The 27,080-nt window shown below is 49.8% G+C and overlaps 2 protein-coding genes across 3 annotated transcripts; both read left to right on the forward strand.

Moving 5' to 3' along the window:
- Positions 1-455: 455 nt before the first annotated feature.
- On the forward strand, positions 456-21,399 carry COPG1 (COPI coat complex subunit gamma 1). Of its 2 annotated transcripts, none has more exons than XM_064432688.1 (24): positions 456-555; positions 4,398-4,450; positions 5,225-5,305; positions 5,403-5,474; positions 6,254-6,333; positions 7,767-7,842; positions 7,986-8,078; positions 8,411-8,497; positions 8,648-8,805; positions 9,407-9,540; positions 10,111-10,178; positions 10,913-11,101; positions 11,559-11,654; positions 13,043-13,286; positions 13,664-13,739; positions 14,031-14,134; positions 14,242-14,367; positions 14,754-14,822; positions 15,189-15,331; positions 16,783-16,954; positions 17,901-17,998; positions 19,315-19,453; positions 20,386-20,484; positions 21,033-21,399. In XM_064432688.1, the coding sequence occupies exons 1-24, from the start codon at positions 528-530 to the stop codon at positions 21,161-21,163; spliced, it is 2,616 nt and encodes an 871-aa protein (XP_064288758.1). In that variant the 5' UTR covers positions 456-527; the 3' UTR covers positions 21,164-21,399. The 2 variants fall into 2 exon arrangements, with proteins under 2 accessions (XP_064288758.1, XP_064288757.1); XM_064432687.1 differs by lacking the exon at positions 456-555 and adding an exon at positions 1,663-1,858.
- On the forward strand, positions 21,394-26,157 carry HMCES (5-hydroxymethylcytosine binding, ES cell specific). The gene is made up of 6 exons (XM_064432689.1): positions 21,394-21,715; positions 23,435-23,578; positions 23,913-24,032; positions 24,582-24,742; positions 25,200-25,392; positions 25,766-26,157. Exons 1-6 carry the CDS (start codon positions 21,533-21,535, stop codon positions 25,970-25,972), a joined length of 1,008 nt encoding a protein of 335 aa, XP_064288759.1. The 5' UTR covers positions 21,394-21,532; the 3' UTR covers positions 25,973-26,157.
- The last annotated feature ends 923 nt before the right edge of the window (positions 26,158-27,080 follow it).

Below are 27,080 nucleotides of genomic sequence, written 5' to 3' on the forward strand. Positions count from 1 at the left end.
CTTTGCTCCCTGCTCAGCCACCTCCTGGATGTCTCCAGAGGGGCTGCATCCAGCCAGGCAGCTTTTCCTGGGTGCTTCTTCTCTCTGGGTGACTGAAGCACACAAAATCCTCCACAGAGCTTGGCCAAGTCTCAAAGCCAGGGTTTTGAGTGATTGTGCACAATAAAACGTGGCATCAAACACAACTTGTGCTTTTTACCTGTTCTGCACCCTTTGCACTCCCACCTTGTGTTCCCTTTCCCCTGAGGTGCTGTGAGGGCAGTGCTCGGCCAGAGCCAGCACTAAATTCCACACGAGGGGTGTCAGACCTTGCACCAAGAGTGGAGCCAGCCCAGGGAGCCCACAGCAGCCCTGGGCCAACAGGGAAATCGCGCTGTGCCACTGGAGCTGCTGCTTTCAGCACGGCTGGGAGATAAGGGCAGAGCAGAGCAGAGTGCAGAGCCCCGTGCAAAGTACAGGGTGGTGCGAGCAGGCTGCGGCCGGGAGACACCTGCAGGGGACAGCTGGAGCTGGTGGGGGACACGGCCATGCTCTTCGAGGACTACCTGCTGCAGGGTGAGTAAGCCTCGCACTGCGGAGTGGGCACTGGCTTGGGGAAAGGGCCAGAAGCAGCTGGGGTGAGCCCACGTTCCATGGAGGGGACAGATTTCAGGAAGGGATGTGACAGTTGGGTTGGGGTGAGGTGGCAAGGTAAAAGGGTAAAAGGTTTCTTGCTGTCCCTGCCTGATCTGAGGCTCAGGTGATGCCCGGGCAGTGCCTGGCCCCTGAGATACCCCCTGCACCCACTGGGTGTGTGCTGTGGGGCTGAGTTTGGGGTCCAGGGTAGAGACAGGGTGCCAGTAGCAGTGGGGAACAGGGGTCATAGGAAAACCTGCAGAGCTGGCGCATCCAAGAGGGACAGTCCAGGGCAGGCAGCCTGAGTGACAACTGTCCATCCCGCAGAAGGGGGCTCTCCCTGCCACTCCCAACTGTTCCTGTGACACTGAGCCTGCGAGGATCTCCTCATTTCCATGTTCTGCCCCTCTGTCTCATCTGTCCCCCCGAGACCCAGTGTGCCCCCATGCTCCAGCCCCCTCTGCCCTTAGTGCCCCCTCATCTCCCCTGTGCCCTTCCCCTGCCCAGCTCAGGGATCCCAGTGCCACCTGCCAGGCCCTGCCGAGCAGTGTCCCAGTGTCCCCTGCAATGCCAGTGTCCCCAGTGTACCGAGTGGTGTCCCAATGTCCTGTGCAGTCCCAGTGTCCCCAGTGTACCCAGCAGTGTCCCAGTGTCCCCTGCAGTCCCAGTGTACCCAGCAGTGTCCCGGTGTCCCCTGCAGTCCCAGTGTCCCCAGTGTACCCAGCAGTGTCCCGGTGTCCCCTGCAGTCCCAGTGTCCCCAGTGTACCCAGCAGTGTCCCGGTGTCCCCTGCAGTCCCAGTGTCCCCAGTGTACCCAGCAGTGTCCCAGTGTCCCCAGTGTACCCAGCAGTGTCCCCACTGTCCCCCCAGCGCTGACCCCAACCCAGACCCCCGCCAGCCCCGCCCCCCAGCCCTCCCCGCCAATCACACCGCGCCGCTGCCGATTGGCCCCGCCCTCTCCCTGTCAGTCACGACTCTGCGCCACGCCCTGTACACGTCCTGGGGGGCGGCCCCGCGCCTGCGCAGTGCGTTGGCCGCGGTGACAGTGACAGGCTGGCAGGAAAGGGCGGGGGCAGGAAGGGGCGGGGTGGTGCCGGGACCGGGACCAGGACCAGGATCTGGATCTAGATCTAGATCTAGATCTAGGCTGGGACTGCCAGTGCCACGGGACGGGAGGGCTGCAGCGACAGGCCGCTCGGTAGCACCATGCTGAAGAAGTTCGACAAGAAGGACGAGGAGTCGGGTGAGGGGAGGCCGGGGGCGCCGTGAGGGGAGAGACCCCTCTGTGGGAACGGGGGGCATTGGTGGGGGGAGAGACCCCTCCTGTGGAAATGAGGGCATCCGTGAGGGGCAGGGGGAGCTGGGGGGCGAGGCTCGGTGCCAGCTCGGCAGCGGGGGCTCGCTGATGTGCGCAGAACGCGGTGGGGAGCGCTGCGGGAGCGCTGTGGGAGCCCCATGGGAGTGCTGTGGGAGTGCTGTGGGAGCACCATGGGAGCGCTGTGGGAGCACCATGGGAGCCCCATGGGAGCGCTGTGGGAGCACCATGGGAGTGCTGTGGGAGCACCATGGGAGTGCTGTGGGAGCCCCTGTGGGAGTGCTGTGGGAGCACCATGGGAGCCCTATGGGAGCCCTAGAGCAGTCTGCTGCCTCCTTCTCGCAGCTGCAGCCGAGGCTAGACTGGTTGCATGGGCACAGCACACCGAGGTTAGTGCCACATCACCAGATGCAGAGCCTCAATTGAGCGTGTCAGCCCTGTTCACAGTTGCCCGTCTCTGGAACCAGGTGCTTTAGAATCCAGATCACCCCACAGTCACTGCTACTTTCAGTGGGTGAGAAAATCTGAGAGCACCGAGGAAACGTGAAGTGATTGCCTGACTTTTCAAAACTTGAGGGCGATTAGTAAGGAAGAGGTTGTATTTTATGTGGTGTGTAATTCAGGTGGAAGCGATGCAACATAAGACAGTGTTTCCTTTCATGGTTTAGCTTTGTGGCATCTTTTTAATCTTCCTATGAAGCTTTCTACACATCTTGCTCTGCATAACAAATCAATGTGTCCTGAAGCAAATTGATTCAGCTTACATCTTGATGATTCTTCTGTCTGACTGTGCTTTCTTTTTATCTTAATGGGCATTCCATGCTTTGCCCTTGTTTCCCTTTTCCAAGGCCTCCAGTGACATCTTGATAAGCAGAGAATTTAGTGATGCAGCTGTTGGAGGGGAATTGCTCTTGACTTTAATTCTGGGGGCTGTTTTTCATTTGCACCTGCCACACCTATCAAAGTATTGACATTCCCTATGGCTGGGGCTGGCAGGAGCTGCACGTGTCCAGTTAATTGGCTTCTGTGTCTTTGCTCTCCATGTATGGTTTTGCTTTGATGACCTGCTCCCACTCCCTTTGACATGTTGTTTTGGCCACAAAATTATGTTTCTCTACAAATCAGAATAAATTGTTGTTAGTCACCCAATATTAGGAACTTTATGAACACACAGCCTGTGTCCTCCCTGCATCTTTCTGCCCCTCCATGGAGGAGAACTGATGCAGGGTGCTGTGAGGACTGAGACCCCATGTACAATGTATTTCAGGATCCTTAGCCCTGTGAAGGATAAAGAGGTGATGCAGTGTTCATGCTGATTTAAGGACTGTAGACATGCTGGACCATGGAAATGCTGGGCTGCTGGGCAGGTCTTTTGGAACACATTAGCATATTTATCGTAGGACTGGTTCATACTTATACTAGAAACATTTTTGCTCTTTCCCCTTGTTTTGTTCTACCTCTTCAACCTCACAAAAGTCCGTGTTTTGCTCAGCCACCTGCTGCCTTTGCAAACTTCTCCTGAGCCAGAGGAGGGCATTTTATGAACCAGGAAGGAGCCAGAGTGCAGATGTGTTTACTTTTGTATGGAAGGCTTCCTCTAGAAAGGGCTCCTGGCACCAGCCTAGGATGCTTCAGGCTTGGTTCAGGTCAGGTTTTGGCCTAGGAGATGTTCTCTCTAGAGGACCAGGCTTTGGAACAAACACTAGAATAACCCTGGAAAAGGCTGCATTTGGTCCCAGGGCCAGGCTGAACATAGGTTCTAATTAAAACCTGCTTATCAATAACTAGCAGCTTTGGGAAAGCTGCAGCTCACAAAAGCTTGGGAGGCAATTTAATAGAGACCATGCAGAATGATAGTGCTTTTCCCTCTGATTATTTAATCCTTAATTGCTGGGGGTTCTAATTGTTTAGTATAATTTACTTTGTTAAGTGGAACAATGAAAGTTACTTTGTGTCCAGCCTATCTAATCTGCTGTCTTGTTCTCTTAATTAGTGATAGAGCCAAAAATACTTTACTGGTGGATTTTTGTTTGGTTTATATGGGAGGGATAAAACACTTCTTACTCATCAGTCTGGCACGTGATACCTCTTTCTGTCTAAGATTTGTTTCTAGGCTTGTCCTGTTGATGCTCTAACTGCCAGCAAGCTCCCAGCCCAGGGGTGGAAATAGCTCTTTGGGGATATAGTGGAGCAGAGTTATTGTACACCTAATCAGTCCATCTCAGCTCACAGTCAGTTACTTGTGGAGGGGAGGGCAAATTGAAGAATGTCCCATCTGCTCTGCCTTCCCTGACTGCCATGAAGACATCAAATTAATATTACTTCCAAGAGGATGCTCTCATTGCTTGGTGTTCATGAAAAAATCACCCCAAAATGCTCAGACTGTTTTTAAAGTATGGACATGGTTAAAAAGTTGCTTTGCCATGGCACTATCCTTGGAGAGACTTTTACTCTCTTTGTTTTGCAGGTGGGAATTCCAACCCATTCCAGCACCTGGAGAAGAGTGCAGTCTTGCAAGAGGTAAATCTTCAGACCATCTCCTCTGTGTACCCCACTGGACAGAGTCTGTCCTTCTCTTGCTGACAACTTCAGCAAGGAAATGAGGGTTTGTTACAGTCCTGTTTGCAAGAAATGGGCAGTTCTTATTTTATTATTGGACAGATGAAGGAAGAAGGTTGAAATGGTCTCTGTAACAATTTAAGGACTGTGAACTATAGATAGTAATAAAAGGAATAAAATTATCTGGGAAAGCTCACCCCAAACCAGGAAGGTTGGGAAAGTGGCCTTGGACACCCCAAATGCCTTGTGGATGTCAATATTAGTGAGAGGGTGTGAGTGGTTATTAAAGAGTCTTATGAATTTTCTCTGAAGAAATGCCATTCTTTTCAAGAGCAGCTGAACACCTCAATCCCCAGCTCCTGTTGGTTCAGCATTCTCTGTTTGGTTCAGCATTCTCTGTTTGCTTGTGAGGCTGGGAATGATGTTGGCTCCTGTAGCCTCAGCAAACCCAAGTTCATCTGTTGGAAGAGTGGTGTTGTAGCTAGCACACAGTGCAGACCAGTGTGGGTGAAAGTGTGATGAGAATTTAGCCTTTAAACTTCTATTGCTCTTGGATTTGTAATCCCAGACTGCAAAACCAGCTGTTTAAAGGGGCCCATGTTTAACAGGAATTAAAGGGAAATCTGATCCAAAGTCATTAATTATCATCCATAGCTCACTCACAATGTGTTGCTGGGACAGGCAGGACACTGCAAGGGGGGTCAGTGTCAGTCCCTGTCTGTGCTTTGTTTCCAGGCTCGAGTGTTTAATGAGACTCCCATAAACCCACGAAAATGTGCTCATATCCTCACCAAGATCTTGTATCTCATAAACCAGGTAAGAGAGAGAGAATATACATCTATACCGACATGTGCACCAGGCCCAAAGCTGGTTGTGATAATTGGGATTTCCTTTCTTCTTTCCAAACAACCAGGGGGAGCACCTTGGTGTCATGGAAGCCACCGACTCCTTCTTTGCTATGACCAAGCTGTTTCAGTCCAATGATGTAAGTCTGCCTTTGGTTTTCTGTATTTCCCTGGTAGGACAAGGTTGTCCCTTGAGATACACATTTTTATACATTCAGCTTTTCTGTCCTGTCTGAAGCTACCTGATCTGAGTGGGAAGAGTGGGGTGAAAGTTTAGAAATGGGGATCAGCTTCCTAGCCCTTCCCAGGTCTTGTAGCAGCTTAACTGAAGTATGCACTGCTCTTGAGGCAGAGATTCCTCTCTGTAAATTGCCATTTAACTCATGAGATTGTGGTAGGCAGGTGGATTTTACTGTGCTTAGCATTAAAATACTCTGCTGAGAGTCAATAAATGTGTGTTTGGAGGAGGCTGGGAGTTAGTGCCTGCTCACAGCAGTAGCACTGTTATTAGTTGTCGCCGAAACTGCAAGGCTTTAAAATCATGAGACCAGTGCAGAAATCCCCAGACTGAGGAATATAAACTGTTTGCTTTCTTGCTTTTGGAGCAACATAAGGCTTTCAAACCACCAAGCAGTTTCAAGGCTTTCTCCTTGTTCATATGAATGACAAGTGGAAGATGAAACTGTTGATCCAGCTAAATCTGGTATCTCTGTGGCCTCACCCTAAGACTGAGGGATTTAGAAGAGGTGTTTTGTTAATCACTCTGGATTTTGTGCATCTTTTATGCTCAGAGAGTGAGGCACTCTGAAGGTATCAAGTTCTTGTGCTCTTCCTGATAAAATTGTGTAAGCAGGGAAAACTGAGATTCCTTCCTATCTGGGATCATCTCAGCTGATGTTGTTGCTTATTTCCTTGCCAGCCAACTCTTCGCAGGATGTGTTACCTCACTATCAAAGAGATGTCTTCTATTGCAGAAGATGTGATCATTGTTACTAGCAGGTCAGTCACTTCACTTTTCTTGCTGTAACATTGACATGCTCTTCAGTAATGTCTGTGCAGCTTCTTGAAGTAGTCCCTGAACAGGGTGATGATAGGGAATGCCCTTGGTGAGGAAAAAGCTTTCCTTTATAAAAGGCCAATAAAATGCAGACATTAAACTCATAGTGATGCAAGCAGAATATGCTGTGTCCCCATAGCCCATGCCCATGGATGTCTGGAGTATCTCTTGGTTACATGATATGGCAGCACTGCTGGCTTTTCCCCTTTTGCAAAGGCTTTTTCATTAAGTCCTGTCTGAATGCCTTGAAATGTTTTGAAGAATTCTGGCATAAATCCTAAGGCTTTCAACAGGTAGACAAGGATTTACTTCTCCTGTAGCAGCACAGAATACGAGTTCACCAGGGAACAAAATTCCCTCTGTGAGTCATTCCTGAATTGCTGATCATGTGTTGTGGTTTGAAAGCAAAACCAGTGAAAGACTCTAAGTCAGAAATACAATTTTTAGGAAAAGGGAAAAAAAACCCAAATACATGCAATAATACAAAAGAAAAAAAAAAAAAACACTTTTGGATTCAGAATACAATCTAACACCCTGCTAGTTGGGGTGGTAGTAGCAGCCCAGATGAAACAGTCTTGTTGAAGTGGTGATCCTGTAGAAAAGATCTGGTAGCTCTTGTCCTCTGGAAACCAGTGGATAAGGGCTGCCTGCTCTGTCCCAAAGCCCAGATCATATCTAGGTGGGGATGCTTAGCTCCTCCCTGCTGGGCAGAGCATATCACAATGGGCTGATATCAGCCTGATTCTGAGTCATATGGTGGGTCCTTGATTGCCCATTAATGGCTCCCAGAGGGAGTTGTCTCTTGAGTCATGTGGCAAGGCATTAAAAGGAGATAAGGAAAGAATAATGCCTCTCCTGGTTTCAACAGCTCTTGAGGATGGCAATAGAATACATCTTTATATTGTAGGATATCATGCCAGTGAAATATCCTGTTGGGGAGTCAGGAGTGTGCTGGTGCAGGGTTTGTAAAGGGCTGAGGCACAAGCCAGTCTCAAGTGCTGCAATATGGTGAACTCCCAGCCATTCACAGATGGTCTCACACTGACCAGGACCCTGGGAAAAGGGCAGGATGAGTGTTCAGTTGGAAAGACAAATGCCTCAGGGATATGTATATATATATATATATATATATATATATATATATATATATGTGCTCCAGCCTGACTTGGTGAACAGCAGCCCATGCAACTTGTTGATGGGCTTAGGACCTGAGTACTGATCTGTTCCTCTGCCTTCCCACCCCAGTGGGATTTGCCTGAGACCTGCAGCTGCCTGCTTGGCATTCAGCCGTGATGCTGGCTGCCTGCTGCTCTGTGTGTGCACTTGAGAGCTGCTGGCTCAGGAGTGCCATGTTGAGAGCTTCCTGTTTCCCCAGCTTAACCAAAGACATGACTGGGAAGGATGACAATTACCGAGGCCCTGCTGTGAGAGCACTCTGTCAGATCACTGATGTAAGTGCTGCTTTTCACTTGGGGCAGCTCTGTGCCCTTCACTTTTTCCTACTTTACCCCATCCCACTTTCCACTCTGCTTTTGTTACCTTTCACACTCCAAGCAGCTTTCCCATGTCAGCTGTTGTTTCCCTCTCCCTGCAGAGTACCATGTTGCAGGCCATTGAGCGCTACATGAAGCAGGCAATTGTTGACAAAGTGCCAAGTGTGTCCAGCTCTGCTCTCGTGTCTTCCTTGGTATGTACTCCCTGCAGCACGGGCCTGAGGGACATTCTAGCAGGGAAGCAGTCATCTGTGGCGGGACTGGACATCTTGGGGGTTTCAGGATTTTGTTGCTCTTCCTGTCTTTGTGAACTGAGGGACTGGTGCTGACTTTGTTAGAGATCATCAACCTCCTGAGGCTGCAGCTGTCATGGCCAGATCTCTGCCTGCTGGTCCCTTGTTCTTCTATAAGTTACTGCTGCCAGCACACTCATGGAGAAGGCTCATTGCTTCTTAGTATAAGCTGAAATTCCCAAAGCTTCCTCCATTCTTATCTCATGGGTTGTTGTGGCTTCGTCTCCTTCCAGCACTTGCTGAAGACCAGTTATGATGTGGTGAAGCGCTGGGTGAACGAGGCTCAGGAGGCAGCTTCCAGTGACAATATCATGGTGCAGGTAGGACACCCACCTCCACCAGGGGAATAGCCAGCAGCAGCTGGGCATGGAGCAAATTGCTGGAGCTCAGCCAGGCACCTCTGGGCGACAGAGGGGACAAAAGGGGAAGGAGCCCACTGCGGGTTTGTGACGTTCTCTGTCCCTGCACAGTATCACGCTCTGGGCCTGCTGTACCACGTGCGGAAGAACGATCGTCTGGCAGTCAACAAGATGCTGAGCAAGTTCACACGCCACGGCCTCAAGTCCCCGTTTGCCTACTGCTTGATGATCCGAATAGCCAGCAAGCTGCTGGAGGAGGAGGCTGGCAGGTGAGCAGGCTCCTTTGCCCTGCTGAAAGAACTTCCTGCTCCTGCTTCCATCTCCTCTTGCAGGCTCACTTGCCATCTCATTTGTTCTGTCTTTGAGGAGCAGCCTGCAGCTTCTACCCTCTTAGTGTTGGATAAAAGCAGAGAAAATATAGGTTGTTTTCCTGGTTGTTTTGAGATAACTTCTGTGAGTCTTGCTTGCACATCAAATACTATCTTGTTTCTCTGGAGTGTTTTGTATAGCTGTTCTTTGTTTTACTTTATTTTCTCTGTCTTCTGTAATTGTTTATCCAGCATGTATGCAGTGTGGCTTCCTGGTGGATAAGAGCTGTGGTGTGTAAAGTAATTTCCTACTGTGTGAGAGTTGAGGGAGATTCCCTTTAGCCTGTAAGGCAGAGGGTGTCTTCTCAGAAGGCAGCCTGACTGCCAAGCATTCTGGAAATACAGTATAATGACCACTGCAATATCTGGGGCCAGAGTGGGCTTATGGCTGCTTTTACCTTTCCATGGGCTGTAGGACCTGCCCATTTCTGCTGCTGAATTCTTCATTTCTGTTAGTACCTTTGCTTTAATTCAATCTTGTGGGGCTTTTTCTGTCCCTTAGCCGCGATAGCCCTCTGTTTGATTTCATTGAGAGCTGCCTGAGAAACAAGCATGAGATGGTGGTGTATGAAGCTGCATCTGCCATTGTCAACCTGCCCAACTGCACTGCCAAGGAGTTGGCTCCAGCTGTCTCAGGTAAGCGTGGTGCTCATGGTCATGGCAAGGGAATTATGAGCTTCCAGTGGTGACCCTGCTGATTGCCCCAAGAAACAAGGGCCTGGTGTAGTGTCAGGCTTTTTATGCTGCTCTGTCCTTTGTTGCTTTATGCTGCTGCTGAGAGCCTGTGGTGTGTGTGAATAGCTTTGTTCTTGTAAAGGATTTCCTGGTGTGTTCAGGTGTGGGTTACTTCATGGGTCAGTTCTGGGAAAGGAGCAGGGTTTGCGTGAAATGGAGAACAGCAGTTCAAATTAGCTTAACAGGAAAGATGACAGGGTGATGAATTTGGCTTTCACAAGGAGCAGAGGATAGCAGCACTGTGGAAGAAGAGGGAGGTAGGTAAGAGTTAGTTGTCAGCAGGGATGTGACAAAGGCAAAGGGGACAAGAAGAAGGGAGGAATCTGTAAAGGTACAATTGCTTCTTAAGCATTTTTCTAGTTACCTTATGCTTACAACTGTCTCTTCACTGAAGCTCTTGCTTTAGGTATGAAATGCTTCTCAATAATAGGTGCCTAAACATCTGCCTTTGTTGGTTTTGCCACCTTGCAGTTCTGCAGCTGTTCTGCAGCTCCCCGAAAGCAGCACTGAGATACGCAGCCGTCCGTACCCTCAACAAGGTAGGAGCCAGTCTCCTGGGAGCTCCAGTAGTGTCTCATGTGCAGGGAGGTGCAGACTGCAGAAGGCAGTCAGATTATGTGATGATTTTGTGTGAATAACCTCTGTCTTGTGCTACAGCCTTATATTTCATTGTGTTCTTGTCCGGAATAAAACCTCAAAGAACACTGTACAGAAAGAAAAAAAAACCCTGATCATTTTCACTGGTCTCTTAGAATGTCACTGGCCTTAGTGTTACTGCTTTCCCTTCTGAGCTTCCCATGGTGAGGAAGCTCCTTGTAAAACAGGGATCAGACCTTGATGATGCTTCTTGCCTGCTCTATTGTAGTCTTTGCTCCAGCTTTTCCCTTCTCCTTATAAACACTACAAAAGAAAAAGAGAGAATGGCAGTGTCTGGTAATTGCTGTGCTTCTTCCTACAGAGCTGTTTTGCACAGCTAGTCTGGCTAAATTTTTGTTGGGAATTCATAGCTTTCTTTTCTTACTATATAGAGCAAAATCAGAGTGTTAAAATAATAAAAGACTGTTATTGCTATGGCTTTTCTTCCAGCAAGGAGTGCAATTCTGCAGAAAACAAGAGCTGGTTACCTTAACTCCAGATTAGCTGTTTGTCTGAGATGTCCCTCTTGTCAGTCAATACCACTTATTTCAATGGGAAGGAGTGAGTTTTGCTGGGTTTTGCCAGCTGGGCCTTTTGCATCTCTTGAGGGATTTTTATTCTTCCTTGGCTGCTGCAGGTGGCCATGAAGCACCCATCTGCTGTGACTGCCTGTAACCTGGACCTGGAGAACCTTGTGACAGACTCCAACCGCAGCATAGCCACCCTGGCCATCACCACGCTGCTGAAAACCGGCAGTGAGAGCAGCATTGACCGCCTCATGAAGCAGATCTCCTCTTTCATGTCAGAAATCTCAGATGAGTTCAAAGTAAGGAGGTGGGAGGAGGAGGGACACCCAGATTCCTCAAGAAACCTCGTGGACTTTGTCCATGTTTGTGTGTGTGCTCTAAACCTGCAAGGAGCTGCTTCCAGAAGCAGCAGAATATTTGCAGGGAGGAGAAAATATTCGAGGCTGTCTGCCTAAGCCATGCCTCAGTCCTATGTTTCCAAAGTCACATGCTCTCTTCTGGGGAGATGCCTTCTGAGAATCAAATCTCCTTCTTCTTTCCAGTGGGTGTGGGCTTTCTTTAGGGGCTGGCCAGTGCATAGAGATCTTTCTCCTCCAATTCTTAGGATTGTACCTCCTGGAACTGCATTTGTTGAATCAATACAGACAAAAATGTGATTTCCAGGCTAGGAAGGCCAGCAGAAAATTGATCCAGCTCAGCTATCTTTTCCTGCAGGGTGAAACAGAACTGTTTTTTACTTGCCCCCCTTTCCTGCAGGTGGTAGTGGTGCAGGCCATCAACGCTCTGTGTCAGAAGTACCCTCGCAAGCACGCTGTCCTCATGAACTTCCTCTTCACTATGCTTCGGGAGGAGGTGAGTTTGCAGGACAGCTGGGTCTGCCTTGCTCGTGTGCATGAACAGTACTCCCTGTGAGTGTCAGGCTTTTACTAATAAGGCTGTGCAGTGAAAGCCTCTCTCTAAAAGGCTTGCAGTGTAAATGCAGAAATGCCCAGCTGTGCACAATAGTTATAAGCATACTGCCAGGCATATTTTTAGTGTGGTTTTCATTCTGTGATTTTTTTTTATGAGGGTTTATTAACTCTCAAAGCAAATGCAAGCAACAGCAGATCTGTTGGCAGTCCATGTGTGTTTCACATTTGAACCAGCTTTCTTTTATACTTTGACAGCAAATTCCAAGAAGTTTTGCCTTGTACACAAAGATTCAATAACAATCTATCTGTTGATGACACGGGACCACTTTTGTTCTGGTGTCTGTGCTCTGGCAGAGAAGGGATCACGAGTACCTATAACCATTCTCTGCATTCAGTCAGACACAAATCACAGAAAGACAGCTTTACAGAGGTTTGCTGAAGCTGTTTCTAAATGATCCAACATGCCTGCAGCACAGCTGGCACCACTGCTTGTTCTGACATCACTTCCTGCCAATGACAGCCTCTCAGTTGGGAACAAACAGGAGCACCTCATTTTGCTCCTGTGAAAAATGGACCATTCTCCTTTCCCAGATTTTCTGTGGGTGGATGGTATCATTTTGAATGTGGTTTTGTACTTCAAACCATTCTGTTTCAAAGCTTTTTTAATCCAGAGTAGCTCCAGAAAGATCCGAATGCCTGGCACTGTGCATGTAATTGGCAGAGGGTGGTGTGCAGTTTAATCCCCTGGTGTGTATTGAGGACATCAGTAAATAATGTCTGAAGATAGCCAAGCATTACTGGCATGTCAGGTTGTGGCTGTACCTGGGGAGGTATTGATTGCCTCTCATCCCACACTAATGGAGCTGTTTGCTGTGTCCTGCTGTGGCAGATATGATCCTTCATACATTTCTCTTGTGATTCATCCTCAGATGTCTAGTGCTAAATGGGAGAGGGTTGGGTTTTTTCTCCTTCCATATGGCTGTTTTTAAGCACTAATTCTAGCAGCAGAGGATTTTGATGGAGATAAAAACCCTTCAGACAGATGAATCCTTTTACTCTTGGGTTAGGACTCGGGTTTGGTTTTTTTTTTCTACTCCAGTGCAGCCATTCTGAAGGGAGCTTGCAAGAGAACTTGAATATTAGCTGGCCCTCTGGGTGTAAAGAGGGTCAAAAGTGAGGGCAGAATTACTGCCCTCCTCCTTTCAAACACACATTAAAAAGCACTGAGTGTGAGTGACCTTTCAAAGGAATGTTTCTCCTATCTGGCTAGCTCAGAGTCTCTAAAATACTTTGATATTTCCAGCTGAGCAGTTCTCTTTTGCTCCTCAGGGTGGCTTTGAATACAAGAGAGCCATTGTGGACTGCATCATCAGCATTATTGAGGAGAACTCAGAGAGCAAAGAGACAGGCCTGTCTCACCTCTGTGAATTCATTGAGGACTGCGAGTTCACTGTGCTGGCCACTCGTATCCTCCACCTCCTGGGACAGGAGGGACCCAAAACCAACAACCCCTCCAAATACATTCGCTTCATCTACAACAGGGTTGTTCTGGAGCATGAAGAAGTCCGGGCAGGTAAGTGACAGACCTGGAAAGTTCTCTGCCTTTAGACAGATCTGCAGGGAGCCATAGTGCATGAATGCCTCTGCTTTTGAGGGTTGTGATTTGCTCTAGGCCTGAGCAGATCATTTTATACAGCAGAGATCCTGCAGTAGTATTGATGGAAGAGGCAGCCTGTGGCTGAGAAGTGGGAAGGAATATGCACTGGTTCTGAAACTGATCAAAGGTTTGCAGGCACTTCACCTCTGCTTCTTTCTAGTCACAGTTTTACTAATGTACACAGTTTACTAGTGTAGCATCTCTGACATGATGTTTGATCAAGGCCGAGAATTGGAGGAAACTTCAGCTGATTCCTTTGCTTTCTAATTCTGTTTTCATGACTTTTGCTACAGGTGCTGTAAGTGCCCTGGCCAAGTTTGGAGCTCAGAATGAGGAGATGTTACCCAGTATCTTAGTGTTACTGAGAAGGTCAGTTGGGCCTCAGAGTTTTTCAACATCCTGGGTGAAATACCCTGTTTGCTTGAGAGCTTGTGTAGTCTCTTCTGCCTGTGGGTCTGAGAAGGTGCAGGGGGTACCCGTGATCCTGTGATAGGATCACCAGTGCATTCAGCACCACAAAGTGGACAGAAGCCATATGTAGCAGATTACTGCTTTTCTAATATAATTACTAGGAGATTGCTGCATCTCCTCTGTGGCATGTTTTTTTCTGGCCCCGTGATGTTTCTTAGTGATGAAGAAAGTATTCCACTTTCTCCTCAGGTGTGTGATGGATGATGACAATGAAGTGAGAGACAGAGCCACCTTCTATCTGAATGTTCTGGAACAGAAGCAGAAGGCCCTCAATGCTGGCTACATCCTGAATGGTACTGTAGGAAGGCCTTTAAACAAGTCTGCACCTCTTTCCTGGTTTAACAAGAGTTAAAGACCTGGCATTGTTGTGGTTTCAGTGATCTGTCCCTTCTGTCCCTAGGGTTGACGGTGTCCATCCCTGGCCTGGAGAGGGCTCTGCATCAGTACACCCTGGAGCCCTCTGAGAAACCCTTTGACTTGAAATCTGTTCCTTTGGCAACAGCTCCTGTCATTGAGCAAAGAGCAGGTGAGGAATCAGGTCCCCTGAATGCTAGTGATTCCCTGCATTGGGCTTGCTGGGAATTGCTGGGCTCCATCCTATTTGAATTTTGTGGGATTGCATCTCCTGGAAAGACTAAGGCCTCAAATCTGGTTGCTCCCACATTAATGTTTCAGTTTAGTGCAACTGCTAATAATAGTAGTAGTTGGCAATGCTCACTGGAGCTGCTGCAGTTCTAAAGCTGCTTACAAAGCCAAGTATGGGTGTCTAGTCTATAGGAAATGAGAAATGAGCTCCCTTAGTCAAATCCCTCTACAGACATTAATCTGTTTTCTCATTTAGTCGTTTCTTACTCTTCTCCTTCAAATCTTTTGGGTTTGTTTTTGTTTGATTGTTTTCTTTTTCATTTGCAGAAAATGCCCCTGTTGCTGTAGTGAAACAGCCAGAGAAAGTGGCGGCAACACGGCAAGAAATATTCCAAGGTAAATTGATGCAAGGCCTCTTCTCTGTCCATGTGTGAGAACTCTGTAGCCACCTCTTGCTGAGCCTGCCTTAGCCCCTCTGGCTTCTTCTTACCTTCCTGCAGTGAGTGACATGGGCTCCCAACTTAAGGTCAGCTCTTCACTCCTGGAGGTTGGGGGTGCCTGTAGTCCTCTTTTTTCTGTCTTGCAGTAGACATGAGCAAAGGATGACTCCTTTACATTTTAAAAGTCTCTAGGTAACGTTAATTGAGTATTTGATGGATAGTTCCTTGCTGTAGCAGCTTCTGGCACTGAAACGAGGGGTTTGACACTGCTAACACCTCGCTGTGTCTTGAGGAAGGCAGTAATTTATGTCATCTATTTCAGAGCAACTGGGGGCCATCCCAGAGTTTCGGGGGCTGGGCCCACTCTTCAAGTCTTCCCCAGAGCCTGTGGCCCTGACAGAGCTGGAGACAGAGTATGTGGTTCGTTGCACAAAGCATACCTTTGTCAACCACATGGTGTTCCAGGTGGGTACCTATGGGGTGTGCTGCTGAGGACTCAGAAGATAAGCTCCTGACTGGCTAAAAGCTTTGTTGTGAAGACATCTCTCAGGGATATCATAGAATGGCCTAAGTTGGAAGTGACTTTAAAGATAATCTAGTGTCAACCCCCCTGCCATGGACAGGGACACCTTCCACTGGACCAGGTTTCTCAGAACTCCATCCAGCCTGGCCTTGAACACTTCCAGAGGTGCATCACCCACAGTCTCTGTTCAAAGCACAACACTGCAATGAGTATTCTTTAGTTTCTTATCCATGGTAGCAGAACCCCAAAGAAAATTAATAAGAGTGGGGGGTGTGTCTGAGCAATGCTTCCAGGTACAGTCAAATCCAACAAGCACTAGGTGGGGCTGTTCTCACTGAGGAGTTGGCAAGGGGATCTGTGTTCTTTCTTCAGAGTCCCCAAGCCTCTGGTTTGGGCATGAAAGAGTGAAGCTTACTACACCTGAGAAGCTGAAAAGGGTCCCCAAGAAAGGGATCCATTGGGGGAAACCTCTTCATCTGCTATGTTTTGTTTTAGCCTGTAGCACAGGTGCTTCCTTCTGTACATTCTGGCTTTGGCTGTACCACATTGCTGTTAAATGTGAGGTGTTAGGATTGATGTGCCAGTCCCCTTGCCTGAGCTTCAGGGAGTCTGAGGCACAGCGAGTCCTTTGCTAGCTTGTGAGCAGCAGTGGTTTGTCCTTAGCCAGCTCCCTCCTCAAAGCTCAGAACTGCTTACACAGCCCTCACAGGCGTTGACCTTTTTAGTGTTGTCCATCCACCAGATGCAATTGTGTGAGTTTAAAAGAGATTTGGCGTTGCAGCTGGAACAAAGTCTCATCAGCAAGTTTAGACTTGCTGAAAACTACAGGCTTGCTGAAACTTGCTCAAGCTGTACCTTGTTTAGGCCATGCAAACGATCTCCTTTCCATCTGCTGTGAAGGGACTGTGTCCTTGTAGCTCCAAGTGGGATGACACAGGCAACACAGTACTTGTGTTTTGGTAGAGCAAAGAATTAACCCAGGAATGACTGGAAATTGGAGGAAAACATTCCATACTAACTGGTGGAACTGAAACAGGCAAAATCTGACACATCCCTGTCCTCACTGAATTTGTGATCCTGCCTGAATTGCAGAGGGCAGGCCTTGGATTGGTGTATGCTGGTTTGTTTTAAGTCTTGTTTGCTTGAAAAAGAAGCTTGCTGGAGCACTGGACTCCCCAGCAGGATTTTAGTTTCTCCCTAAAGCATTTAAATGAGCACTCTTTAGTCAAGTTGCTCTGTCATGAGCCAGCTGATAGCGAGGTGCACCATGGAAGCACAGAGAGCTGGGGGTTCACGGGCTGACACCAGGCTCCCACTGTGCCTCAGCTAAGGCTGCTCTGCAGTGAGCAGTGAGCAGCTTCAAGCTGTTGCTGCTTTCTCCTTTCCTGTTTAGTTTGACTGCACGAACACCCTGAATGATCAGATCCTGGAGAATGTCACAGTGCAGATGGAGCCAACAGAGGGGTATGAGGTCATTGGCTATGTGCCTGCCAAAACCCTGGTGTACAACCAGCCAGGTACCTGCTACACACTGGTGGCACTGTCTGAAGAGGATCCAACAGCAGGTAAACAGTCTGCACTCTTTTTTCCTTTATTGCTTATCCCCATATGTTCTACCTTACATCCCAGCCAGATATTTATAGCCTGTGTATGGGTGCAGCCTGAGTGATGCTGAGCATGACTTGTCTTTGCTGTTTAGAGGGCTGTCAAGCCCTTGAGTATTCTCCTCTGCTGGTTCCTTTGTGCTGTAGTACTGCCAAGGTGGGCTGTGAGAGGTGGCAAAATAGTTGTCTTTTGTGCACCCTGGCATGTCCTTCTGCCTTTCTTTGTGTTAGACACGGGGAGGCTGATGCTTGTAAAGTGCTGAGAGTGCCCAGATGCTCTGAGTAGCGAAGGGTATTTCAGACAAACCACTAGAATTTATCGGATGTCTGTTTGAGTTGAACATCCCCCTCTCTGTTTGCCACTGTCCAGACCATGAATCAGGCTTTACCTGTGCTTTGCTCTCCCTGGTTTGTGCTCTGAACTGCTCTGCTGTCGTGTTGCTGCTGTTCACTCAGCAGTACCCATCTTCTGGGGATGAGTCATTGCTTCCTCTCCCAGCTGAGTGCTATTAATGAGCTGCAGCACTGCAGTGCAAGGGGCTCTCATTTCAGAGGCACAGGAGCTGATCCCTGTATGTGGATCTTGCCTCTTCACAAGGTGCTGGTGGGACATGTTTAGTTAGTATTCCCAACACAATGTCAGGTTCATTAGTAATAGCACTTGATCTGAGGATTATGGTCTTGTACAACCATCATGAGCCTGTCTTTATCACTGTTGGCTTAATATTATAAATAAATAGCTTGTCCTTGAGAGACAGAAACTGCTGGAGAGCTGTGTCTAGGTCAGCTGTGCTACTGACAGGGATGGGGAGAGCCTGGCTGCCCCAAACCTCCCAGCTCCATTCTACCTCAGGGGAGTGTGGATGTGGTGGTAGTGTGAGCTTTGCCTTTGCTTTCTTGTCTCCAGTGGCCTGCACGTTCAGCTGCATGATGAAGTTCACTGTCAAGGACTGTGATCCCAACACGGGTGAGGCGGACGACGAGGGTTATGAGGATGAGTATGTGGTAAGAAGCTGGGCATGCACCTGATCCTGGAAACTGCTGTCATTTTGTGGGGTTTTGCAATCTGAACTCTGATCCCTGCAAGCAATGATGTGATCACCATCACCAAAGTGGGTAGCATCATGTAGAGGGAGCTCTTGCTGTCTCTGATGCAGATGGGAGTTTGCAGAGCTTGCTTTGTCTCATTTGGAGTATTCTCTTGTTGCACTGTAGATGGACACCTGACTGTGCAGGATATGTATGCTTTGGGAGGCCATGGTGCATCCTCCAGGTTTGGCTGACTGTGCCCTATGGGCTCCAGCAATGGCACACTCAGGGTTGTGGAGACAGAGGGCTATCAGGCTTCTTTTGTTCTCCACAAGTTGCTCCTGTGCTGGCACAGTTAATTGTCTAGAGGCCTGCCTGGCACAGGAAAGTTGCCATCCTTGTTCTTATTCTGGGGAAGGTGGAGCTCTGCTCTCCCCAGCACTGGCAGTGCTGAAAGCAGTGCTGCTGCAGAAGCACCTCTCTTCCACGGAGAGGAAGGGATGTTTTCACAGCCTCAGCTTGGCCTGTTAGCTCTAGAGACTGTTTTCTGTGCATTGCCTGTCACTGCTGTGACTCTGATTAGAGGCACTGCTGTGCAGTGAGTCACTGTCTTCCCAGAAAGAGTGGGGAGAGTTTTTCACAATGGAACATACAAGGTTAACACTTCTTTCAGTTTCCTACCAGTCACCAAGGCAATTGATTGACACTTGAACTCTTCCATGTGTTTCAACTAGAATCAGGAGGAGATTCTTTTCTGCAGCAATTGTTGGAATTAATGCAGGCTGGTGTCCTGCAGGGCATTGCCTGTCCTTCATTACACACTCTGGAGGGACAAGCCTGGTTCTGCCTTGCACAGGTGCAGTCACAGCAGCTGCTCAGCTACCCTGGTGCCAATGTTGGGTGATCACACGTCTGACAGTGTCTCACTGTACCAGCCTACAAAATGATAAGCCAGAAAGGCAAAACACAAGCTTACATGCATTTCAGGGAAGCAAATGCTCAGGCAGCTATTTATAAGCTTTTGTTTTTCCCTCTGTTTTGGCCATTTGTCCAGTGCTTTGATCTCTGTCAGACCAAGGGCTGTGCTCAGAGCAGGAACCTGGTTTGTAAGCCCTGGGAATGGCATCACTGTGCCTTTCTCAGGCCTAGCAGCTGCTCAGTAGCAAACCAGAAGTGGCAGTGGAGGCAGTCTCCTGCATTCACCTGATCTTAGGGGATCCAGTCTAAAGTTGACTCCGTGGATAACAGGGTTAAGAACAACCATGTTTCACTTGAACCTCTTGTACCACCAGCTTGAAGATCTGGAGGTCACAGTGGCTGATCACATCCAGCGAGTTCTGAAGCCAAACTTTGGAGCAGCCTGGGATGAAGTGGGTGATGAGTTTGAAAAGGAAGAAACCTTTACTTTATCTGCTATTAAAACCCTTGAAGGTAAGGAAGGGTGTGTGAGCACAGCAGAGCTCTTATTTTCCCTCTTGCAGGCAGAGTCCAGAGGCCCAGTGTGGCTCACTTTACATCTGAAAGGCTAATGGGGCAAAACCCTTCACAAGCTTTACACCACAGCTGTTAAATAGGGATTTGCTTTTACTGTCATGAGAAGTTAGTTCAGATTTCAAAAAAACTAGTGAGTGTTTTGTGACCAGTAGAGACCAGGCTGGATTGTGGAGGCAAGAGAATATCTTGCTTTGCTCTTGTACTTAACCCTTCCAAGCAGACAGATCATGGTTCAGTTACGAACTCCCACCATTCTTCTTGAGACCAGTAATAAAAAATGAAAACATTAGAAGACACAAGGCTGGTGAGCAGGCTGGTGGGCTAAACCCTCTTCTCTTTCATCATGTATCAGAGTCCTTCTATTTTACTCACAAGCCTGTGAAAACTCAGTTCTTTTGATGCTGTACAGGGTGTCCTTGTCCTGTAGCCATTTCTGTGCTCCCTTGAACAGCCCCTTGGGATTTGAAATACTCACCCTGAGGCCTTTTCATATTTCTCCTGAAGACTTGTGTCTCCTGCAAGACATCTCCTCCCCTTGCAAGTCTCCAGAGAAGCAAGCAGGCTGACAGGGCTGTGCAGTAAGTGCAGCCAGCTGCATTCTCCTCCTGCCCTTGTCTGACACACTCCCCCTCTTCTTTCTGTTGCACATTTGCTACATCAGATAACAGAACTCTCCCATGGTAGTGAGGCTTTTTGTGTGTTGTCTTTGTAGTCCTTGTGGCCTCCAAAACCGTGATTCTGACCAGTGCTGTGTGTCCCTCAGGACAAGGAACATGTACAGAGAACTTGAGTAACTTTTAGGTGCTCTTTATGTGCCCCTGCTAAGATATCTGTGACACAGAGCCCATTTTATTGCTTTTTTCTAACAGAGGCAGTGAGCAATATTGTGAAGTTCCTGGGGATGCAGCCCTGCGAGCGGTCAGATAAAGTGCCAGATAACAAGAACTCTCACACACTGTACCTGGCAGGTGAGCTGTGGGGTGAGGTTCTGCTTGAGGGACAGCCCTGGGAGGTTGTACAGAGCTGCCTGTTGAAAATCAGGGCAGGAGTTCCTGATGGAGTCCACTGTGCTCTGCGTTGGATTTTGACGTTTGTTCCTGCCATGATTTCTGTCTCTGCAGTGCAGAGCAACTGGTCTTGGGATCAGGGAGGGTGCTGTGGTGGAGGGGATGTTGGGATCAGCTCCAGGCTTAGCTGGGTGGAATTTGCTGTCTTCGTGCTGTGTGGCATCCTGCTTCCTCTGGTGTGGGAAAGACAGCAGCCTCACCCAGCAGAACTGGAGCTCCTAGGCAATCCTGGATCTCTTCTCACCCGGAGTTTATTTTACACTTTGTTTTCACGGATTTTACAGTAGCAGGAGTCCCCAGTATGTTATAAGGAGTGGGAATTGAACTGCTTTAGGGGCTGCTTTCCCCTAGTACTAGGACTTACCAGATTTTGCAGCAGTGTTCATCTCCAGGCTTGCAGGGGAAAGCAGCCTGCAGGGTGCTCATGCCTTCCTCGCTGTCGTCCGCAGGTGTGTTCCGGGGTGGCCATGACCTCCTGGTGCGGTCCCGCCTTGTTCTCACTGACACGGTGACCATGCAGGTCACGGCCCGCAGCGCAGAGGAGCTCCCTGTGGATGTCATCATGGCCTCCGTCGGATAAACCCCCTTTCCAGGACTGTCCTAACTCTGAGCCCCCCCGACAGCAGAATAAGGATCGCGGTCACTACAGCAGCTTTTGTGTTCTCTGCAGTGCAGCTGTACTCGGGGCTTTGTCTATAAAACCACCATGTTTTTAATCTCTGCCTACGCCGCCCTGTCTCCCCGCGCGGCAGCGTCGTACCCGCCGCCCCCCGTGCTCCTCCCGCTGTGGTTCCAATAAAGCAGTGTTGTGCTCTCGCTGGCTGTGTCGGGGGCGGGACCGGCGTTTCCGCGGCGGGCCCGGCCCTGCCCCCGGCCGCGGCCCCTCCCCGCGGCGGGCGGGAGCGGAGCGGAGCGGAGCGCGGTGCTCGGTGCCCGCGGAGCCGGCGCGATGTGCGGCCGCACCGCCTGCTCGCTGGCCGCCGACAACCTCCGCCGGGCCTGCGCCTACCGCGACCGCCGCGGCCGGCCCCGGCAGCCCGAGTGGGTGCGGCAGGAGCGGTACCAGCCCTCCTACAACAAGGGCCCGCAGTCCAGCGGCCCCGTGCTGCTCTCCCGCCGCCACCTCCACCAGGTACCGCCTCCCCGGGGCCGGGATGCGGGTGCTGGGCGTCTTGCGGCTCCGATCGGAGCGGGGGAAGGAGGCCGTGCCTCCCCGGGGGCTGAGGGACTCGCTCCGAACGGCCGTGGTTTGTTTCGTTTCGCTTTGCTGTACGTGGCAGGTATTGAATTTTCTAATTGCTGAAATGTCGCTTCTTGTTAATATTTACATGTTCAGAAGGAGGAGGGGAATCGGTACCGTGCTTCCACCACAGTGTTTATGTTTTCTGCAAAAATATGTATAAGTACTAACCTTAGTAGAGTTGTTGGTTCGGTTTTTTTTTTGGTTTTTTTTTTGCTAGTGTCTGTAATTGCTCTGCTGGTTTTAATTGGCTTTCCTGAGGCACCTTTTTTTCTTTTTTCTTTTTTTTTTTTTTTTTTTTTGATTTCATAACACTGTGGCGTATGTCCAGGTCACATTGGTAGTAGGAGAGAATCGAGAGAAAAAAAAAAATCTCAACTCCCGAGCAGGACAGTAGCTGTACACCTGTGCTAACTGTTGTCCCGCATGATTTAAGCCTCACACGACCTCCCCCGGCCAGCCTGGCAGCCTCTGCGGCTGTCGGTGCTGCTCCTTTGGTTTCACACACAAAGGGTGCCCGGCCAGCTGCTGCTCTTTGGCGTTCAGCGGGGTGGAACGGGGGGTGCTCAGTCGGAACCCCCCGATCTGGACCTGCTCTGCTCTCCCTCCCCAGCTGGCGGGGCAGCTGCACTTTGAGCCGTTACTGGTGACCAGGTGGGACCCTCGGTGGGACCACTCAGGAGTGCCGTGGGCAATGCCATCAGCCTCATGCCCCCCTTTCCTGCTCTAGGGGTCCCACATCCCCCCAAGAGTGGGCAGTGGAGCTGATGGAGCAGGGAGCGTGGTACAGGTCACAGGCTGACACGTGCCTAGTTGTCCATCACTGTTAAGGTTGTTGGGATGCTGGTGTCCTTTTTTGCCGCTCCTGCCCTGAGGGAGGCTCTGAAATACTTCACAGAACTGCACACATACACATCCCTGTGTACACACACCTACGGTAGGTGTATTTGTGTGTCTGTCTGCTGCAGTCCTTTGGGAGCAAACAGCCCAGCAGGCGCTGCCAGCAGCGGCAGCTGTGGGCAGAAAGTGAGAGCAAGCTGGGGAGAATCGAAAGCCACAAACTGTTTCCATTGTCCAAAGGCAGGTAATATGCAAAGCACAAGCAGTGAAAGTGCACCAGGCTAGCAGAAATCACATTATTAAAATGAAAGTGAGGCTTTTGGCCCTTTGGGATTTTTGGTGTCACCAGCGGGAGGCTTTGAGGACTTTGACACCAGCCTGACATGGATGTTTACTCAAGAGCTCGGGAGTTCATGTCTCCAGCCATTTCCACTAAAAAGAAGCTGTGTTAATTCTTCCAGAGAGGTGGGTGAGCCTCACAGAGACAGTTCTTTATTCCCACAAAATTTTCATGTGCTTTCTGCTGAAGATTAAGTCTTACATGAAGGCTTTTAAGAATATGCAAAGGGTTATAATTAGTGGGTATTTCTGCATGGCTTGGAGGGGCAGTGAGCCCCAGCTTCTCTTGGCACAGATGCTGAACAGATCCTCACTTTTGGGAGCCAAGGCCACTTCCGCAGAACTTCCCAAAACGCCTCTCTGAAGCTGTGGGGTGCTCGTGGTCTCTGTGACGTTGCTCTGACCTGAGGTGTTTGTGTGTTCATTCCAAAGGATGCTGACTCCTCCGAGCGGGTCCTCATGGACATGCGCTGGGGCCTGGTGCCCTCGTGGTTCAAGCAGGACAACCCCTCCAAGCTGCAGTTCAACACCTCCAACTGCCGCAGCGATACCATGCTGAGCAAGTCCTCCTACAAGGTGAGCTGCTGCCACCCTTGTGTCCTGCTTGAAGAAATCCTGCAGTCAGCAAAACCAGGGCAGAAACATCTGCTAGGCCAGTACTCCACTTGCCATTGCACAGGGGAGCAAGTCCCTGTGCTGCACAGCTGGGGGCTTCACTAAAACAGAAGAGCTGAAAAAGCACTTACTGGTAAAGCTCAGCATAGCTCTACTGGTGGCCTTTGTGCATCCTGGGGGCAGTTTAGGAAAGTCCTGGGAGGGAGCGAGAGGGCTGGGTGGTTGCAGGAGCCCTTCTGCCATTGCTGCTGCCTGAGGCTGCTGTTCACTGCTCACTTGTGCTGTCTCTCCCCAGGGTGCTCTCCTCAAGGGCAAGCGCTGCGTGGTCCTGGCAGATGGCTTCTACGAGTGGCAGCAGCAGAGTGGGGGGAAGCAGCCCTATTTCATTTACTTCCCCCAGACCAAGGATGCCATGGTATGGAGTCCCTTGCTGTGTGTGAACACTTGCACCCAGCTCTGGGTCCCTGCTCCCTTCAGCTGCCTGGGGAAAAGCCCACTCCCTCCTCTCTGCCCATCCCTGGGAGCCTGTTCCCCAGCAGGGCTGTGTTCTGTGCTGGGCTCAGCACTCTGTCACCCCCTGTGGCTGGCAGTCCCCATCTCCAGGCTGTGAAAGGTGACAGAGTCCCTGCTGTCACGGTCACTGCTCCCCACGTGCCGGATATTTGCATGGGTGGCCAGTGTGGCTCACAGGGACTGGGCTGGGAGTTTCACTACCTCTTTCATTTGGCTGAACTGGTGGCTGGGATATTCAGACAAGGAGGAGAGCGCTGGCTTGCCTGTGGGAAGATGAGGGTCCTGGTATCTCTCCTGGAGTCACCTCAGATCAGTAGAAAGACTCCTGGAGAGCCTCAGATTAGTCCTGTTCATGACTCAGATCTGAGTCACTGACCTGCCTCAGCACTGGCAAATCTGTGCTGCTTTGGCTGAGCATGGTGACCAGGACAATGGGGCCTCTCTTCTGCAGGACAAGGAGATGGAGGGAGATGAAGAATGGAAAGGATGGAGGTTGCTCACTATGGCTGGGATTTTTGACTGCTGGGAACCACCAGGGGGAGGAGAAATGCTGTACACTTACACCATCATCACCGTGGACGCCTCCAAGGATGTGAGCTTCATCCATCACAGGCAAGTGAGAGCAGGCAAGGGGCTTGCAGGGTGGAGGGGGATGAAGTAGGAGAGCTGCACCTCTAGACACCAGTCTGGCAGCACGCAGGCACAGAGCCTCCTCCTGCTCTCAGGCAGAAGTGCCGCAACATTACTGATTCATTTTGGGCCACCAGCTCAGCCCTTTCCATAAATCACCATCTTTGTGCTCTGTGGATGGCAGTTGGAACTGGATCACTTTCTGGAACTGGTCTCCCTGTCTGACCAGAACCTGGTAGTCAACCCCTCAGCCTCTTCCAGCAAATCAGGTGCCTGGATGGAGTGCATGCATGCTCTGCCTTGCAGAAGAGCATTCTGCTGCTTCAGTTTTCCCTGTTTCCCCCAAGATGCCAGCTCCTTACTAGCTTACAAGCCTGGCTTTTGCCATCACACTGACATATTGCAGCTGAGCTTTGGCTCCAACTGTCTTATCCCTTAGGATGCCAGCCATCCTGGATGGGGACGAAGCCATCAGGAAATGGCTGGACTTTGCTGAAGTGCCAACCCAAGAAGCTGTCAAACTCATCCAGCCCACGGAGAACATTGTTTTCCACCCAGTGTCCACCTTTGTCAACAACATCCGCAACAACACACCTGAGTGTGTTGCACCCATTGAGCTGGGGGCCAAGAAGGTGGGTGCTGCTGGGGCTTGGCAGGGGGGAGCTCAGCCCGTGATGCCTCTGAGCTGGGTCAGAGCTGCCAGGCTGCAGGAGGAGTGGCAGTAGGCAATGTCTGCTGAGCCCTGGACAGATTCCCTTCCCTTTGCTTCCAGAAATAAAACTGTCAGCCCATGCCAGGATTTTGCTGCCAAATGAGGCAAATTCCATGTGAAATGGGTCTTGGAACAAGCCTGTTCACAGCAGTCTGGGAACCTCCCACAGATGTGCCTGGTTGCAGGCAGGGCCATTGCTCCACATCCTGCTCTGGACCAGCTCTTGCAGCTGGCTGGCTGCCCTGCTCCCTCTGTGCTTCTGACTTCTCTCACTCTCTCTTTTGTCTGTGCAGGATGTGAAGGCCACCCCAAGCAACAAAGTGATGCTGGGCTGGTTAAAAAGCTCCCAAGAGGGCTCTCCCCAGAAGAAAGAAAACGATTTGCCCAAGTGGACAAGTCAGTTCATCCACAGCCCTTCACCCAAGAAAACCAGCGCAGACATCCTGCAGCAGTGGCTGGGGAAGCAGGGACAGCCAGCTGCAAAGAAGCACAAGGCTTAGGCACCAGCTGAGATGGCTGGCCATCTCTTTTACCCCTGATTTTCCTAAGCAGAGTGAGAAATGGTATTTTTGGAAGGCTTTGCAGACTGGTGTTAAAATAGTCCAAGCCTCTCAGGTGTTAATCTGCTGCTCTAGGTTGTTGTCTGTCTTCTTAGTGTTTTGTTAAAGGTTGATGTCTGTAAAGATTTTATCTTTGTCTTGTTCTGATGGGAGTGAATATAACCTGTTGGCCTCCCTCCCTGCCAGTCATGCAGGGAGTCAAGCCCTGAGAGCCCTGAGAATCATCTCAGCCTGCTAGGGAGGAATAGCTTCTGCCTCCTGACAATGTTCATAGTTCATGTCTCTTTCTGTTTGGTTTTCCCTTCCCTTTTTTGGTGTTAAACTTATACCTCTCTTGCACTTAATTCCACACTGGTTCTGTACAAACTCCTTTCCAATGCTCTTGCCCTCAAAAGAAGGCTGCAGTACTGAGGAACAGCAGTAAATATTATGAGGAAGCCCCAGGCTGGGAAGATCTGCACCAGCATTGCTGTGTGCACTCATGGCTCCTAAAGAGGGAGATGTTCAAGTGGCATCCAGGAAGAGCTGGACTTGGCTTAGGTTTCCCTGCTGTGGAACAGTGTGTCTGTCACGTTGTTTGTACAATCATTTTGTTAATGGGATTTGAAGACTTAGAGAGGATTGCCTTGATCTGGGGAGGGATGCACTCTGCCTTATTTGAAAAGGCCAGTCATTAAAGCCCAGATAACCTAAGTGCCGTTACAGAACAGCATAGGGCTGTTGTTTTTGAGGTCAGGGATTTTGTAAACAGAGCCAGATGTTACAGACCAAAAGCCTTACACACTGAAATCCTTGCTAGAAATCAGTACTTCCTTTGTGTTGGAAACAATAAAATGGGCTTCACTGGCTGGCTGCACCGTGCCCTTGTCCATGTGCATGTCTGTGTCCCTCCTGCCCACTGCAGCCCCAGTGTTCCTTTCTGCAGGCAGAGCTTGCACCTCCTGTCCATCTGCTGAGGAGCAAACCCCCTACCCACTGCTGGGCTCTCAGGGTCTGAGCTCTGCAAGGCCATGCTGGTGCATCATGTCCATTTGCCAGTTGTAAATAT

Source organism: Passer domesticus, chromosome 9, assembly GCF_036417665.1.
Source record: "Passer domesticus isolate bPasDom1 chromosome 9, bPasDom1.hap1, whole genome shotgun sequence".
Taxonomy (NCBI): domain Eukaryota; kingdom Metazoa; phylum Chordata; class Aves; order Passeriformes; family Passeridae; genus Passer; species Passer domesticus.